The following is an 18,166-nucleotide window of genomic DNA, read 5'->3' on the forward strand; positions in this document are numbered from 1 at the left end:
CTGTGGTGAAACACAGCACATTCGCCTACTCAGGGGCCAGGGCGTCAGGGGTGCTGAACATACAGTAGGCCTAGAGGTGGTTCTGAAGTTGTAGCCTACAGTTCTCAAACTTATTTCAGACTCGGACTCAGTTGACTCAAACAGGTTGGCTAATAGTACTAATAAGACACCCTGAGGGCAAGAAGCGACCTCACCCTAAGGGTGAGGACAGTCCTCATGGGCGCGTGCACATGGGCGTGGGGTGACAGCAGAAATGTTACTATTTTGAAAAACATTTTAAAGTGCTTCAAATAGCTGATCTACATCGACACGCTGTGAGCTATTTGAACTATTTAAAAGAAATCTAAATAGTAAAAAAGGCAAAGAAGTTTAGGGGTTTAGGGTTTAGCATGGACAAAAATAGGGCCCAATAAATGGGCTTAATATTGATGATATCAGGGATCTCCATATATGGGCATAAAAGGGACAAGGACGGAATTTTTAAGTGTGACTCGTGTTGCGGTTGGTTGTTTCAGGCGATGTGGAGCTGGCGTGCGCCTGGGTGACGGCAGACTGCTGGACGAGTGCTGGCACTTTGGCATGGGATCAACTTTAACCAAAACTAGACTGCAATCTGTCGAGGTGCCCCCCCCCCCCCCCCCCCCCCCCACACACACACACACAAACAATCAGTAAGTAGATGAAATGACCCAAATACACTTTGTTAAGACTATGACACAAACTTTATTAATAACCATATTCATTACATGAACTTGTTCACTGTTGTCTTAATGTATTGATCATAATGACCACATCAGTAGAAGGCTTCAAGGTTGATGCGACCACCTGTGTTTCACATAGGCCTACTGTAGTAGTTGGTTGGTTTCAATGTAATCCTCATTCTGTTGTTACTCTGTCCTCAATGTTTGCAGTCATACTAGATACTGACAGACATGTTTTTTAGGGCCTATAGTAAATGTGAGCAGGTAAATTACAAACTGCTGGGATTATTGTCAAACTAGGTTAGGTTTTTGTGTCAGAATTTGTTGTAAACATACATTTTAAAGGAGCGGTCAGCAGTTGTACAGTCTATTGATCCTCATGATATCGAGATAGGACATGTCCTGTCTCTGGCCGATCTGCACGTTGGAGTCTGGAATGGGGGTGATGCTGTCTTTGCCGTACTGGAGAGAGAAGGCCGTTCTACCATAGTGCATGATGGAGGTGTAGTCATAAGGGGTGCCCAGGTTGTTAGTGTACTGCCTGTAGAAGTTGTAGACATTGTTGGGGTTGATGTTGTCCCAGTTGATGCGAACGTACTGGTCACGGTCGCTTCTGGTCTGCTCGTGCTGGAAACCCAGGGCATGGTTGATCTCGTGCTGGATGATGCCGTGGTACAAGCAGCCCCGACGGCTGAGAGAGAGCACTTGCTTGCCTCCGACTCTGCCCAGAGAAGAGAAGCAGCCATCTTTGTTCTCGATGCTGATGTAGTCCTGCTCGTTCTGACGTGGCTCAAAGCGGATGCAGGTCTTGTCGTGGAAGGACTTCATGGCGTATTGGATCTGGGAGACCTCCCATGGTCGGAAGTCGCTGCTCGTCGTGTAGGGGATCGTCACCAAGCCTCTGGCGTCTTTCTTCCACAGGCAGTTGGAATACCAACAGTACATGGCGTTTCTGGTTCTGGGAACGATCAGGTCTCCCTCCAGCAGAAACTCACTGGAGCCGTTGTTGGAGGACAGAATCATGGTGCTGATGTCCACCGCCTGGTGGTCGTCTATCTGGACTTCTGATCCGCTTCCTTCTTCCAGGATGGGATGGGCCCAGGAGAGACCCAGCAGTAGCAGGAGGCTGAAAAAGAGCTTCATCTTCACGCTCTGTCTGGAGGCTCCTTAGTCTGGGATGGTGCTGGAGATGCTCTGGAGAGGGTGCTTGGAGCTTGGTGACTGAGTCTACAGAGTCCTTAGCCTTAATACTGACCTGCATAGGTGTGTCTGCTGGAGGATTAAGGGTTGTGTCCAGACCCCTAAAGCCTAAACAAACTCTGTTCCTTAGACCAACCTGCTGTTTCAACAATAGTTTGCGTTAAAGGGAATTACATGGAAAAGTATACATTAAGTGTGTGGGAGACATGAACACAATCACAATCAGCTAACTCTAATTATTGTTAAATTACATTTGGATGTCAACATCGTAACCATAAGAAGAGGTCTCACATGATCAAAGTCCAAATAGACAACAATATGCATATCTATCTACCCCATGTTATCTAACACATACTCAACAGTCATTAGCTATATAATTACTTATTACTAACCACATAAAGTGAACCCTAACAACCTTATTCTGGAGGGGGGGGGGACATTCAGTGAAAATAGCAGATGTACAAGCTCACGTCATGAGTTAACACACCATGTGAGCAATAGCTCATCAGCTATTTTGTATATAATGTTCACTCCAAATTCTGAATAGATAGGATTAGGAAGGGTTTATGTGGTGAGTTTATAGTGAGACACACACTGCTCATCTGCCAGACTTAGCCAAAATGAAACCAGGTTAACAATAAACGGCCTCTGTACACTTAAAACTATGCAAAAATCATATTTATTTATAATTATTATTATCTATTTATTTTCATTTTTGCCTTCTTCAGACAACACTGAGAGTGTACACATGTTGAGAAATGGAACCATACATGCTCAGTCAGTGACTGAGGATTTTACTAGGGAATGTTTAGCTTTGAGTGCAGCGAGCGACATCCACTGAGGGACCAGCTATATAGAAGTAGTTTGCCATGTTCCTGTAGCACTGTAGTTAACTTTATGGAGATAGCGTTGTCCCATAAGTATTAGTGTGAACAGATTGACAATGTGTAAATGTGTATGTACATGTAAGTAAGTAGTTAATCTGTAAATATAAAACACCTTCCACAAATACAATACAAAAACATATTCCCATACTGTGACCTTGTTATACCATCAAGGTCACTGTGTGTGTGTGTGTGTGTGTGTGTGTGTGTGTGTGTGTGTGTGTGTGTGTGTGTGTGTGTGTGTGTGTGTGTGTGTGTGTGTGTGTGTTTGTGTGTGTGTGTGCGTGTGCGCACGTGCGTGCGTGCGTGCGTGCGTGCGTGCGTGCGTGCGTGCGTGCGTGCGTGCGTGCGTGCGTGCGTGCGTGCGTGCGTGCGTGCGTTTGTGTGTGTGCTGCATCTCAAAGTGTCTTTGAGCAAGATGAGCAGATTGATGCCGATGGTTTCCTTTGCCATTGGTGTATGAATTGGTGAATGTAATTTACACTGCAAGGTGGTTTGGAGAAACCTGAATAAGCTTTAATATGTATGCCTACATAGTTCTCCATGGGCAGTGGAAAATGTAAAAAGGTCACCCGCTTTAGCATGATGTCCCTCTAATGACAGGAATGTGTACACTCTCAGAGCAGCTTGAAGGGCATCTATGACCGCCTATAACAATATACAGTATGTGTATGTGTAGGATGTTTGCACAGCTTTCAATGTGCAGACCCTTACATTACTATAAAGTTTAAACTCTCAGAATTAAATTAACCTAATGAACCCTTGCGTTCCTATTATGAATCTGGAGTGAACATTATACAACATAGACAAAGCTCACAATGCATACTAACTCGTGAGCTTGTATGTCTCTACTATTTTCACTGAATGTTCGCCCCCAGAATAGGGATGTTAGGGTTGACGTTAGTTATAAGTCATTATATAGATAATATCTGTTGACCATTTGTTAAATAACATGGGGTATTAGATGCATTGTTGTCTATTTGGATATTGACCTTGTGAGATCTCTTCTTATTGTTACGATGTTGAAATACAAATGTAGTTACAAATAGTTTAAGTTAGCTGATCATCTAAAATGTACACGTAAACATGATTGTGTTCATGTTTCCAAACTATTGTTGAAACAACAGGTTGGTCTAAGGAACAGAGTTTGTTTAGGGTTTAGGGGTCTGGACACAACCCTTAATCCTCCAGCAAACACAATGCAGGTCAGTATAAACTAAAGGCTAATGACTCTGTAGACTCCAAGCACCCTCTCCAGCACCATCCCAGACTAAGGAGCCTCAGTCTAGACAGAGCGTGAAGATGGAGCTCTTTTTCAGCCTCCTGCTACTGCTGGGTCTCTCCTGGGCCCATCCCATCCTGGAAGAAGGAAGCGGATCAGAAGTCCAGATAGACGACCACCAGGCGGTGGACATCAGCACCATGATTCTGTCCTCCAACAACGGCTCCAGTGAGTTTCTGCTGGAGGGAGACCTGATCGTTCCCAGGACCAGAAACTCCATGTACTGTTGGTCAGTGAACAACTTCATGTAATGAATATGGTTATTAATAAAGTTTGTGTCCTAGTTTTAACAAAGTGTATTTGGGTAATTTCATTTGTGTGTGTGTGTGTGTGTGTGTGTGTGTGTGTGTGTGTGTGTGTGTGTGTGTGTGTGTGTGTGTGTGTGTGTGTGTGTGTGTGTGTGTGTGTGTGTGTGTGTGTGTGTGTTTTCGTTAACCTCTTAAGCCCCAGGGGGGTCCAGGGGAAAAATCCGCCTAAAATGTATACCCACATTGGAACAGTTGTGGACACAAAACTACAACGAGTGTGGCAACTCTTGACATCACATTTCTCTTACCAAATGAACCTCCTGTGATCATTTACCAAGGAAAAGATGATTGAATAAGATAAGATCTTGAAATTACCTCAAATTATGTCATCGATAGTCTCAGACCACCTTATCTTGTGGCATGATGTGCAGAATACTACCCCTTGTGTTCTGCTTGAGTACTGCACCCAGTTGAGGATGCAGTTGTCATGGCAGCAGTGCTGGCAGAAGGAATCTACAGCAGGGCAACCAAACTTTTTCATATAGAGTCTATATGATTTTGGTTTTGGTTCTATATTATAGAACCAAAAGAGACTCCCTGGGACCCAAACTTCTACAATTACATTATGAATGAATAACTTATGCCCTAAATAATAGTGAGAATAAAAGTGGCACATTGTATTTGGCTTTTTTTATTTTTTTTATTTGACATTTTCTTGAAAATGTCCTATTTTTTATGTTTTGTTTTAATTAGTGAAAATATTATTGGAAATAATACTTGTACGTGTGTTGAACCAGTAGGCCTACAAATAGTTTAGTGGCTAAATAAGAAATGTGGTTAAAATGTGTTTTCTTCAGAGGTGGAAAAAATATCCTACTACATTTCTTTAGTAAAATAATCAATATAGCAATGTAGAAACAAAATGTTCTTGATTAAAAGTACATAAGCAGTCATTTACGCACAAGTTTAAGTATGATATGTATTTGGGTGTGTGGGCCCAGGCCATTTTGACACATACTCAGGTAGGCCAAAAGATTTATAAAAGATTGAGAACCCCTGATGGTTCATGACGGATTCATCACGGCTGAGCCATTCAAAAACATTACAAGGTGTTTCAGGTGTGGTCAGGTTTAGCATAGTAACACTGCACTTATCATATGCATAGTATATGTGGGGCCCCTTGTGCTAATGGGGCCTCTCCTCATTTTGGATCTGTTCACCTCAGTCCAGCTGATTAAACACAAATGCATTCATATCGAACGGATTAGACAAATCTCTGTGAATGTAATACTTAATCTACTTTGTCTTCATATATACATGTATTTTTTTGGGAAAATATTTGTTTTATTGAGCACATTATAAATGACAATACAATAAATCACAGTATTTCTCACATTTGCCCATATTTTTTGTTGTATCTCTTCCTTCTTTCCCATCCCCCCCATTGTTCCATGCTGTCTTAGCAGAGCGCTTGGTTCTCCCAGGTGCACTGCCAGAGATCACAAACACTGTTTCAAAGTCTCTTTGCTGTAGATCTTTTTCTCAAGACAACACGACTGAACCTGCTCTGCGCAGGTTCTCCAAGATAGCGCCGCCCATGGCTGCTGTGGCGACTACGTGTGTTGCGTTCTGTCGGTGTTGTTTTGTGTTTGTTTGTTTTTGTTTTGTATTATATGTGAAAAAATGTATTTGAATGCAAAAATGTTGTATGCCAAAGCAAATTCCTATTACACAATGGTTAATAAAGTAATCTGAATCTGAATTTCAGGGGTGTGCCGGTATCGTCTTCATATTTAATAGAGGTTGTGTATTAACTATAGCTCACATCTTGTTTGATAAAACATCTGCAATATTTTACATATTGATCTCTGCAAACATCGTACCAAATGTCATCTTTATATTACAAAAGAGTAAGTGATCTACTTCCGGGTCATGTATCGCTAACTTAAATACCAAACCACTTGGCCAAGATGTACTACATATGTACTAAATATAGCTTAAAAATTCAAACACCCATGTCACCTTTGCAAGATGTCGTTTCCAAACCTCTGTATACAGTTGTATTCGTTATTACCCTCATATTTTGCCTCTGTATAAAATAGTCCGCCGGTCAAATATGTCCGACCGGAAACGTGCGCTGCGGCACAATAGTTCCGCCACAATAGTTCCCCCCCCCAATTTTATTTTTTATTTTTTTTACGTTTTTTTATTTATTTTTTTTTATTTATTTTTTTTTTATTTTTTATTATTTTTTTTTTTGTTTTTTTTTATTTTTTAACTAGATGTGAGCGGCCCGAAGGGCCGCGACCCTCTAGTACTGTACAATGCTCTAAAACTACGGAACAGATATTTGTTAGGATATTTGTTGCAACTGAACACAAACCAAACAAGAGAAGTGTCGTATAGATGTTTATTGAATTAAACATTATTACATCATACAGTTTTCTTTAGATTAACATTTTAAACAGAACTATGACCAAAATAAACCAATCAATCATATTTTAAATGGTGTATAGCTTGCTAGGATATGTCAACAATAATCAGATTAATGCAAAAAGATGATTATTAGGAACCTGTTTAGAAATAGAAGTAAGATGATCAATTAGACGCTAAACATTGAGTCGATCCATAAAATACATGTGCCAACTTCATTTATACGTTCATCGTTGTAACTCTACCAAAAATCTATATCTACCAAATCCTCTAATAAGATCTTCATGGTAGGAATGGCCTTAATGAATGGAAAGAGTGTCTCAGTGAAAGTGTGTGTGAAGGTGCCTAGGTCATCATCAGTAATCTTATCAGGATCAGTGAACGACAGCTTTCCTTTGCTCCAGTCCAGCTCGACTCTGATCCTCTCAGGGATCTGCTGCCCTGAGAGAGCCCTCACTTGTGCACCTGGGGATTTTGTGTATAGACAACCTTCAAACAAATATATGCTCCAGCTTTGACCATCTTTAAATCTCTTCCTCTCAAAAGACTCTGATAACACACCCATTTCCCAGGAATCGCTGTCTCCAACCTCAACCTCCCAGCTGTGATTCCCTGATTTGATACCCTCAGAACCTGCGACCCAGTCATTAAACTGAAACCTCTCTGGGTTCTTAGGAGGCTCCTCAGAGACATGTAGATCACGTGGTGTCACACTGGTCATATCATCAGACACGACAAACTTGTGAAAGGCAGTGTTGGGGTCCAGAACGACCTCCCTATAGGAAATAATGTCCTTCATTTTGACATGGACTCTGAAGGTCAGGTTGCCCAGGTGTTCGGCCACATCTATCAGTGCTCCCGAGGCCATCTGTGGGTCCTGCAGTGTGAGCTGGGCCCTTTCCACTGTGGTCTTGTACTTCTGCAGGAATGAGATGTCTTCAGCTTTCAGGTCTGTTTCTATGTATGTGATTGTGTGTGCAAGGATTTCCATATCTCTATCCAGAGCCTCAAGCTTCTCCTTCATCATCTGACTCTTCTGCCGCTCTTCCTCTCTCAGCGCAGTGATCCTGGCCTCCTCTTCCTCTTGTAGAAACTGTCGGAGCTTCTTAAACTCTTCCTTGATCTTAATCTCTGTGCTCTGGGCCTGGACTTTGATGTGTTCCACTGCTCTGTCACATGTAGCTTTAGCTTTATTAAATACCTTCAGTTGCTTCCGTAAATTATTCAGTGATTTCTGGACTTCCTCCTCCAGTGCAGCTTCATCGAGTGTGAAACTGTGGCCGGTGTGTTTTTTGGAATCTTGACACACAAAACACGCTGGCTGTTGGCATTCCAGACAGAAGAGCTTGTGTTTCTCAGCGTGCAGACTGCAGAGATCCTCAGACCCAGAAGAAGTTCTCTTACGTTTTGAAGCTCTCTGATGTCTCTTCTGTGTGAAGGCCTCACACAGGTTCTTCAGAGCCAGGTTACAGGGTGGATCTTTTCTTTTGTTTATTTTCTTACAAACAGGACATTCCCTGGTTCCCTTCTGTGTCCAATATTCCTGCAGACAGGCTTTGCAGAAGCTGTGGCTGCATGCCAGGACAACAGGATCTTTAAAGATGTCACGACACACAGAGCAGGAAAAATCCTCTTCTGAAAAAGAGGACATGGAAGCCATTTAGTCTCTGGGTGAAGCTCTGAGAACACTCCTTCCAGTAGAATGTTCCTCGAAGTTTACTTTCACTGTGAATCCTGGTTCTTGTTTCAAGTCCTTTCAGCAGCAGCTTCCAGACTTGGGTCAGTATTCCCTCCTGTAGTGATAAAGACAGTCTGTCCTCCCTCACTGCAAGATGTGCAAGTTGTGTGAGTTTGTTCTGGAGGCCAATCTTTTATATTCATGAGTCTGGCAGTGGGTGGAGCTTGACAGACCGAAAGGCCATGCAAATCCCCCCCCCCCCCCCCCCAGCCATTTGTAACGATTTTTATCTTCTCACATCCTTATATCAAAAGCAAAAATGTCTGTCAGTATCTATTATGACTGCAAACATTGAGGAGTGAGGACAGAGTAACAACATGCAGGATGAGGATATACATTGAAAACAACCAACCAACTACTATTTCAAATAGTTTAAATAGGGCTGAAGTGGTCAATGTATGTTTTGCGATAATAATTAGAATCTACAAAGTAACTGGTGACTAGTTTTCAAATAATTGTAGCAGTGAAAAAAATAAAAAAAATTGCCTCTGAGATGTAGTACATCACATACATATAAAAATGAGATGAAGTAAAAGTATTGAAAATTGTAAATACTCTAGTAAAGTAAAAGTCCCATACTTTATTTATTTGTTTATTGAGATGGGACAATCCATATTAATGAACATTGCATGAAGCAATGTAAATACACCGGATTTAGCAAAGATGCTAAATGCTTCATCCGCAGTCCCCACACGAAAACATAAAAACAAAACAGGCGAACAAGGAAACAAAGCATAAAAACATGCATACAAAAGAATAACAACATATATTATAATACATATGATATTGTACTTAAGTGCAGTACTTGAGTAAATTTACTTTGTTACTTTACTCCACTGGTTTCCTTTTTACACCAAAACACACTGAGAGGAATTGGGGTGGGAGGAGTGACATAATGTTCCAGAGCTTTCTACAGAGCTCTCTCATTCTGCTATCTTCCAGGACTATGAATATCTAGTATCACAGCAGGGAGTTTTCATTGTTTTAACACCTAGTGGTTTTGGTGTGAAGAGTTTAACATGACAACATGATGTTGTATGCAGGTATGTGAACACACACACACACACACACACACACACACACACACACACACACACACACACACACACACACACACACACACTGTGTGTTCACATTGAATGCAATGCATTGGGTTGAATGAGATGTACCAAAGTGAGGACAGTCTTTTATTTATTATAGCCTACAGAGAGGCTGCACGCTGCAGCAAACAATTCCAACCAAACATTGACATTTTGTCTACACTTTGTCAACAACAAAGTCAATCCCCATAAAGACTATCACTATACACACACAGTAGCCTAAGTATACTGACTCACTATGTATTGAAACTTAATGTACAGTATACTTCACTGAACTGTCCTTCAGACAAATGTTACTGCAAACAAATAAACAGAAGATAAACTGTTGCAGCACCACTTCATCTGTTGAACTGAACAAGTTTTATCTTTCATCTGTGGGTGTAGGTTGAATTTAGTCCAAACTGAGTGTCTTAACAAAACCTACAGGGACACATTTTGTAAAGGTTCTGAAGTGTTCGTCACAGCTTCTACAGTAAATATTAATTTAAATATTCCCCGGAGAGGATCAGTGACAAAATCCACATGACAAAACAGACACATATACAGTATGAACTCAATCAATACCACAAAACAGTAAAAATTTAACATTTGTTTGACATTCATTCACTTTAAAAAAAAAACTCTAATTTGTACAAATAAGGCTTTCTATGCCAGCTCCACAATGTAACCTTTTCTGCATCATAAATTCATAAATCAATGCAGATTTTACTGGGTAGTGCACATCTCTGCTGTCCGGCAGAAACCTAAATGTAAAAATAAATAAATGCATAGCCTACTGCCTTGTTTAAGTTGGCATATGGTGTACTTGTATTATCATGACTTTACCCAAATATAAACAGCTCAAGTGGAGTTAAGAGGTTTTTGACCATTAATGTGAAGATTTTGTTCCATCTGACTTTGTGATCTCCAAATCTCCAGACCATTTTAATACCAAAATAAAGAAAATTAAATGAAAAAAAAGACCATTACTGCATCTAAAGTACTCAACAAACAATACTATAAAAACTGGTCAAACATTGATCAAATTGTCAAATAATGTGAGGCGCCGTGAGCTTGTGGATCAGCTATTTTCACAATATTCATCTGTGGAACAGTCACACTAAATGTAATGCTTCAACTGCTACAATCCAAGTGCTTGTCAGGGTGGGGGGGTCCCCAAGTTCATTATGTCAAGGTGGGGGGGTACTCAAATGGGAATTCAAAATGTACTTGAGTAAAAGTATGAAAGTATTGGCATCAAAAAGTAATTAAAATACCAAAAGTAAAAGTACAAAATGTTTGAAAATAGCAGATCTGCGTTGTGGGCTTGTAGATCTGCTAATTTCAAATAGCCAATGTATAAAACAGGGCTAATGTGGTTAATGTACGTTTGTCGTTTTATAATATTATAATGTATAGCAGCTCTGACTGGGTACAGACTAGTCAGTCTGTCCCAGTTTGTACAAACACCACAATAAAGAGGAAACAGTCTGGTACTGTAACAGTCATATGCATCACTTATAGGTCTCTTTATTTTGTGTTTCCTACATTTAGTTTTAATTATTATTATTACAAATATTAAAAATAAACTAGAAATACTGTTCCTTCGAAACAGTGTGGGCTCGATTCCAACCCAACAAATAGGATACTTTAAGGTACTGTAAGGTACAGTACCTTACAGTATTGTACTGTACCTTACTATACTGTACTGCACCTTACTGTACTGTACTGTACTGTACTGTACTGTACTGTACTGTACTGTAACTTACTGTACTTTACTGTACTCTACTGTACTGTACTTTACTGTATTCTACTGTAACTTACTGTACTTTACTGTACTCTACTGTACCTTACTGTACTGTACTCTACTGTACCTTACTGTACTGTACTGTACCTTACTGTACTATACTATACTGTACTCTACTGTACCGTACTGTACCTTACTGTACTGTACTCTACTGTACCTTACTATACTGTACTTTACTGTACTCTACTGTACTTTACTGTACTCCACTGTACCTTACTGTACTTTATTCTACTTTACTGTACTTTATTGTACTTTACTGTACTCTACTGTACCTTACTGTACTGTATTGTACTTTACTGTACCTTACTGTACTGTACTCTACTGTACCTTTCTGTACTGTACCTTTCTGTACCTTACTGTACTTTACTGTACTCTACTGAACCTTACTGTACTTTTACTGTACTCTACTGAACCTTACTGTACTGTACATATTCTATGTGTTCTAGATCTACATTTTTGATTCTGTGTTTGGGAACCAGCAACTGTCAAATGGACTCCAACTGTAGTGGAGTATATTGAGTGCATATACTGTAGGCTAACAATCCCAGATCACATCTGTCCTCCACTATGTCTATAACCAAGGCGTTCTTCTATGTGGCCACTCCAGACTGAGGAGTGGAGCATGGCTTTTATTGTGTTTGTGGATCTGACTTGGAAATGCATTGGTTTTGATATCTCCCTGACAACCAACAACAACCACTAATATGGCTGACTGTCCCTGCGGGCTCTAGGATATATGGCTATGGGATTTACATCCCATCGCCCGGACTTGATTCTTGATCACAGCTGTGTAATCAGTAGAGTGGAGAGGGACATTTATTTATAGTTTTAACTATAACTATAGTTTTATACATCACACAGCTTAGACATTTGGATCAAATCAGAGAGCAGACCTGTGTGAACGCAATGATATAGATAGCATATCTGAAGTGTGAACACTGCAGCCACAGCGCCTTAACATAAACATGGGTCTATTATCCTTCTCTCCACTCTACTAAACCCATTGGAAATGCATTGGGTGCTTAAAGTTAAACATTTTTATTTTTTTATATTTATACTACAAAACATTTCAAAACCAAAAGTACAAGCACACGTGTCCTCAGTAAGCTGAACACATAAAAATTTGAATGGTGTTGAAAGGTGTAAGCGTTTAAGAGATGAAGCGCGCCAAAGTTTTGAGGAGATACACATATAGCTATAAACTAGAAATACTGTTCCTTCGAAACAGTGTGGGCTCGATTCCAACCCAAAACAATAATAGTAAAAGTGTCAAGTTCCCAGGCAATGCTCTCTTTCATTTTACTGACGTAAAATGGTAATGCAAATACAATGTAGACAAGCAGTGTTATTACATGAACTTAAAGGACCAGGTCACCTTTGGGACAACCAGATCTGGTTGTCCCAGAGGTGACCTGGTCCTTTAACGGTATGGACAATTAAATCAAAATAAAATTAAATTAAAGCTGCAAGCAGCGATGACCGGGCCCTCGCAGCTCTACCCACGTCACAAGGGGCAGCGGTTACACTATTACACTTATTGCCCTTTTACACTTATTGCCCTATTACACTATTACACTATTACACTATTACAATTATTACACTATTACACTTATTACACTATTACACTATTACACTTATTGCCCTATTACACTATTACACTATTACACTATTACACTTATTACACTATTACACTTATTATACTATTACACTATTACACTATTACACTTATTACACTATTACACTTATTACACTATTACACTATTGCACTATTACACTTATTACACTATTACACTTATTGTGCTATTACACTATTACACTTATTACACTATTACACGTATTGTGCTATTACACTATTACACTTATTACACTATTACACTTATTACACTATTACACTTATTGTGCTATTACACTATTACACTTAATACACTATTACACTTATTGCGCTATTACACTATTACACTTATTACACTATTACACTATTACACTTATTGCACTATTACACTTATTGTGCTATTACACTATTACACTTATTGCCCTTTTACACTTATTGCCCTATTACACTATTACAATTATTACACTATTACACTATTACACTTATTACACTATTACACTATTACACTTATTGCCCTATTACACTATTACACTATTACACTTATTACACTATTACACTTATTACACTATTACACTATTACACTTATTACACTATTACACTTATTACACTTATTACACTATTGCACTATTACACTATTACACTATTACACTTATTACACTATTACACTATTACACTTATTGCGCTATTACACTAAAATCATAGTCGACTATACAAATCCTTAGTCGGGGACTGTGTGTGTGTGTGTGTGTGTGTGTGTGTGTGTGTGTGTGTGTGTGTGTGTGTGTGTGTGTGTGTGTGTGTGTGTGTGTGTGTGTGTGTCCTTCTTCTGTGTTGCCTAGAACTGGAGGATTGATTTTGGGGTTTGTATTGTAAAGTACAATGTGTGATGTCATCAAGTTGTAATTTGCAATACAAACCCCAAAATCAATCCTCCAGTTCTAGGCAACACAGAAGATGGGGAACTTTCTTTTTATTTCCACACAACTCCTCTAAGGTATATTAATGACATAGTTCAATATTGAAAATGGGTGGTCTTCCCCTTTAAGACGTCTCTGCCGAGACTTTCGCATTGTCACTGCAGGGCCGACTTATGTAAGGCTAAATCACCACAGAACAGCCAATGACAGCCAAGCCTTTAATCACAGCTGTGTCAATCAGTAGAGTGCAGAGGGACATTTATTTATAGTTTTAACTATAACTATAGTTTTATATATCACACAGCTTAGACATTTGGATCAAATCAGACAGCAGACCTGTGTGAACGCATTGATATAAATAGCATATCTGAAGTGTGAATATTGCAGCCACAGCGACTTAATATAAACATGGGTCCCTTTCCTCTGTCTCACTCTGCTAAACCCATTGGAAATGCATTGGGTGCTTAAAGTTAAACATTTTAATTTTTTTATAATTAAACTACAAAACATTTCAAAAAGAAAAATACACGCACACTTGTCCTCAGTAAGCTGAACACATAAAAATTTGAATGGTGTTGAAAGGTGTAAGCGTTTAGGAGATGAAGCGCGCCAAAGTATTGAGGAGATACACATATATAAATAATGAAGATAACATACGTGTGCTCGCCTTCCAGGCGAGCCCACAACTAGAAAAGCAGTTCCTGTAGAAACTGCGTGGGCTCGCTCGAAACTGTTATGAAGTAATAGTAGAAAATGCATTTAAGCGCAAGTTTTTTGAAAAAAAAAGTTTTTTGAAAAAAAAAGTTTTTTGAAAAAAAAAGTTTTTTGAAAAAAAAAGTTTAAAAAAAAATCTTTTTTGAAAAAAAAGTTTTTTGAAAAAAAAAGTTTTTTGGAAAAAAAAGGTTTTTTGAAAAAAAAAGGTTTTTTGAAAAAAAAAGTTTTTTGGAAAAAAAAAGTTTTTTGAAAAAAAAAGTTTTTTGAAAAAAAAAAGTTTTGAAAAAAAAATTTTTTTGAAAAAAAAATTTTTTTTGAAAAAAAAGAAAAATGTTGAAAAAAAATTTTTTTTGAAAAAAAAAATTTGAAAAAAAAGTTTTGAAAAAAAAAAAAAAATTTGAAAAAAAAATTTTTTTTTGAAAAAAAAAAAAAATGTTGAAAAAAAAAATGTTGAAAAAAAATTTTTTTTTGAAGTTTGAATCGCGTTCCTACGTAAATGTATGCCAGAGTAATGAGGCTATAAAGTTTAGTGAAAAAGTAAAAATGTTAAAGTCAGATCCCATTCATTCTCTATGGGATGAAAGATTTATGAATAAAGTTAAATATTTCAAACAGTATAAACTTTTTTTCAAAATTATTAAAACAACAATGAAACTTCAAACCTCGCTGAACATTTCAAAGTTGGAACGAGGTTTTTATGTGAAAGTATGAAAGAGCTATAAGAGCACAAAGAATTTGCACCAGAAAAGTGGGCACTTTTCTACATAGACTCCCATTATAAGGAGGAAAAATTAAAGTTTAAAAGTTAAATATTTCCAAAAATATGAAATATTTTGAAAAGAAAAATACAAGCACACATCACTGTAGAAAGCTGAACATGTTGAAGTTGGAACGAAGTTTGTAGCACAAAGTGTGAGGGAGTTGAAAGATGCCGAAGAAAGTGGTCGGACCCTTGGAAGTTTTAAAGAATAAACATAAACTGGGGTATAACAAGCTGGACTCGCCTTCAGCGAGCCCACAATGAAGATAACATACGTGTGCTCGCCTTCCAGGCGAGCCCACAATAAATAGAAGTTCCTTAAATTGGAACAGAATTACAGAAATGTTTAAGAAGTAGTGAAAATAGCTGCGCCTAATTTCTCTTTTGGGTCACAGACTAAAAGGTTTGGGAACCACTGATATACATGACCTGAGCCATTCAGAATTGTTACAAAGCACAAAGCATTTCAGGTGTGATCTGGTTTAGCATACAGTCTGGACCTGTAATTATCATATGTATGTGTGGGGCCCTTAATATGTATAGCAAGGACCCCTTGTGCTAATGACCCTCTAATGGTCTCTCTGTGGGGCACTCTTCATTTTGGGTCTGTTTGTTCACCTCAGTCCAGCTGATTCAAGTCAAATGTATTGGATTTGACAATTCTCACTTTAATTCAATAGAGATCATACCATGTCTTTTTCTCTGTTAATAGCTTTAGGGACTTTCTTAGGCTAAATTCCATCCAGACCTGTATTTTTTAGGGTAAAGCCCTTTACTTTAGGTTAAAGGGATATTTCACTTTCAAAAAACCTTTGTTCATTTTATCGTCTAATCAGGCTTTTATGAACACCCTGAACAGCTTTTAATTTGCTTGATTCAATATTTTGATATTTGAAAAAATCAATGAAAAAACAGGGCCTGCTCACGTATTAGGATGAGTCACCAGAAAAAATAATGGGTGTTTTTAATTCATCTATCATGGTTAAAATGGAGTTTGAAGTTACAATGGGTGTGTATGGGGAGAGGCCCTGGGCCTGGAGGGCCTGATAACACTTACATCAAATATCTAAATATTGAATCAAGCAAATTAAAAACTGTTCAGGGTACTCATAAAAGCCTGATTAGACGATAAAATGACCAAAGTTTTTTTTTTAAGTGAAATATCCCTTTAAGAGTCACAGAGTCTGCATGGTTGGACAGACACACACACACACACACACACACACACACACACACACACACACACACACACACACACACACACACACACACACACATCACTCAGTTTGTCATGGGATTCGTGGTCCCTTTCACGGTCATCATCTCCTGCTATTCTGTCATTGTCTACCGGCTCAGGAATAATCGTTCACTGGCCAGCCAATCAGGTCGCTCCTTCAAAATCATGGCAGCTGTTATCACCACATTTTTCCTGTGCTGGGTCCCCTATGACAGCATGGTTCTGATTGAGTTTGTGAATGAACAGAGTTCAGTGAAACCTTGGATGATGTGGTCACCATCGGGATCCCCATAACCTTCGGCCTGGCTGCTGGCACTTCTCAACTGCCTGAACCCGCTGCTGTACGTGTTCATGGGTCAGGATTTCAAGGATGTTTTCCCCAGGTCTGTCCTAAAAGTGATGGAGAAAGCCTTCACGGAAGAGGTGCCTCCGACCAACACTTCCACAAACCCAGAGAGCAGCTGTCTAGAGACTGCCTTGTCTGAGACACAGGAGGTTTAGGGTTGTCTTTGGGTGTACTTTAATATGTAACAGCTTCCCTTCTCTGTATGTTCTCCAAGATTAAAACGATGATCTCCAAAGTATTGTTTGGAGGTTTTCTTTGACGCATTTTTAATGATTGAGGTTTAATTTTTTTCCATGCTCTGCCTCTCCTCCCTCCTTTTATTTCTTATGAATAATATGATATTAACAAATATATGGAGCTTATGCAATATATACATATAATATTTCTTCTTTACACCTAGTGATGTGACAATTAAGTTGATTCTTGATTCAGGTTTCAGAGTTTGTAATTGAACACAAAGTCATAAAACACATTTTAATTTCGTGTTTGTTTGTTTTGGCCATTAGCATTTATGTGCGTGCGTACGTGCTCGCGCGTGTGTGTGCGTGCGTGGTTTGTGCGTGCATGTGTGTTACTAGTGCTGCTATTGTGTGCTGTTTTCTAACAGGGTTCAGCAGTGTTATTCAATTAAATCTTTATTTCAGACCCAGGGAAATCCATAATTCCAATAATCCCAATTTTCCAATAATCCACAATTTAACAACAAAACACAATAAACAACATACAGTGTCAGTGGGTATAGAGGCGGTCATGGAATCAGAAAGTTCCCGATTCAATCCCTGGCTACTCGTGGCTGCATGTCCAAGTGTCTTTGAGCAAGATGAGCAGGTTGCCTTGCATGGCTTCCTTTGCCAATGGTGTATGAATGTATGAATGGGTGAATGTAATGCACACTGCAAAGTGGGTTGGAGAAGCCAAATTAGCTATATGTAGGCCTACATATAGTTCTCCATGGGCAGGGGAAATGTAAAAAGGTCACCCAGCTGCTTAAGCAGGAACCACCTGTGATGCTGAGAACAAAAGGGCATGAGAACTGCTCCCACCACAAACTAAATTATAAACAAAATTTGTTGAATTGCAATTCTGACCATAAAGTGCCATGGATATACTGCAATAGCACAGTGTAGCAGACTATCATGATCATCATCATAATCATCTTAACCCCAGCCTGCACAGCTATTTAACATGTTTACCATGATCCTATTAAC

The 18,166-nt window shown here is 38.9% G+C and overlaps 1 protein-coding gene across 1 annotated transcript; it reads right to left on the reverse strand.

Annotated features, from left to right (window-relative positions):
* Positions 1 to 1,052: 1,052 nt before the first annotated feature.
* Positions 1,053 to 1,844, reverse strand: LOC308287914 (hatching enzyme 1.2-like; the record flags this gene model as incomplete). The annotated part of the gene is made up of 1 exon (XM_080729247.1): positions 1,053 to 1,844. One exon carries the CDS (start codon positions 1,842 to 1,844, stop codon positions 1,053 to 1,055), a length of 792 nt encoding a protein of 263 aa, XP_080585373.1.
* Positions 1,845 to 18,166: the final 16,322 nt, after the last annotated feature.

This window comes from Nannobrachium achirus, assembly GCF_963921795.1.
Source record: "Nannobrachium achirus genome assembly, chromosome: 7".
Classification (NCBI taxonomy): domain Eukaryota; kingdom Metazoa; phylum Chordata; class Actinopteri; order Myctophiformes; family Myctophidae; genus Nannobrachium; species Nannobrachium achirus.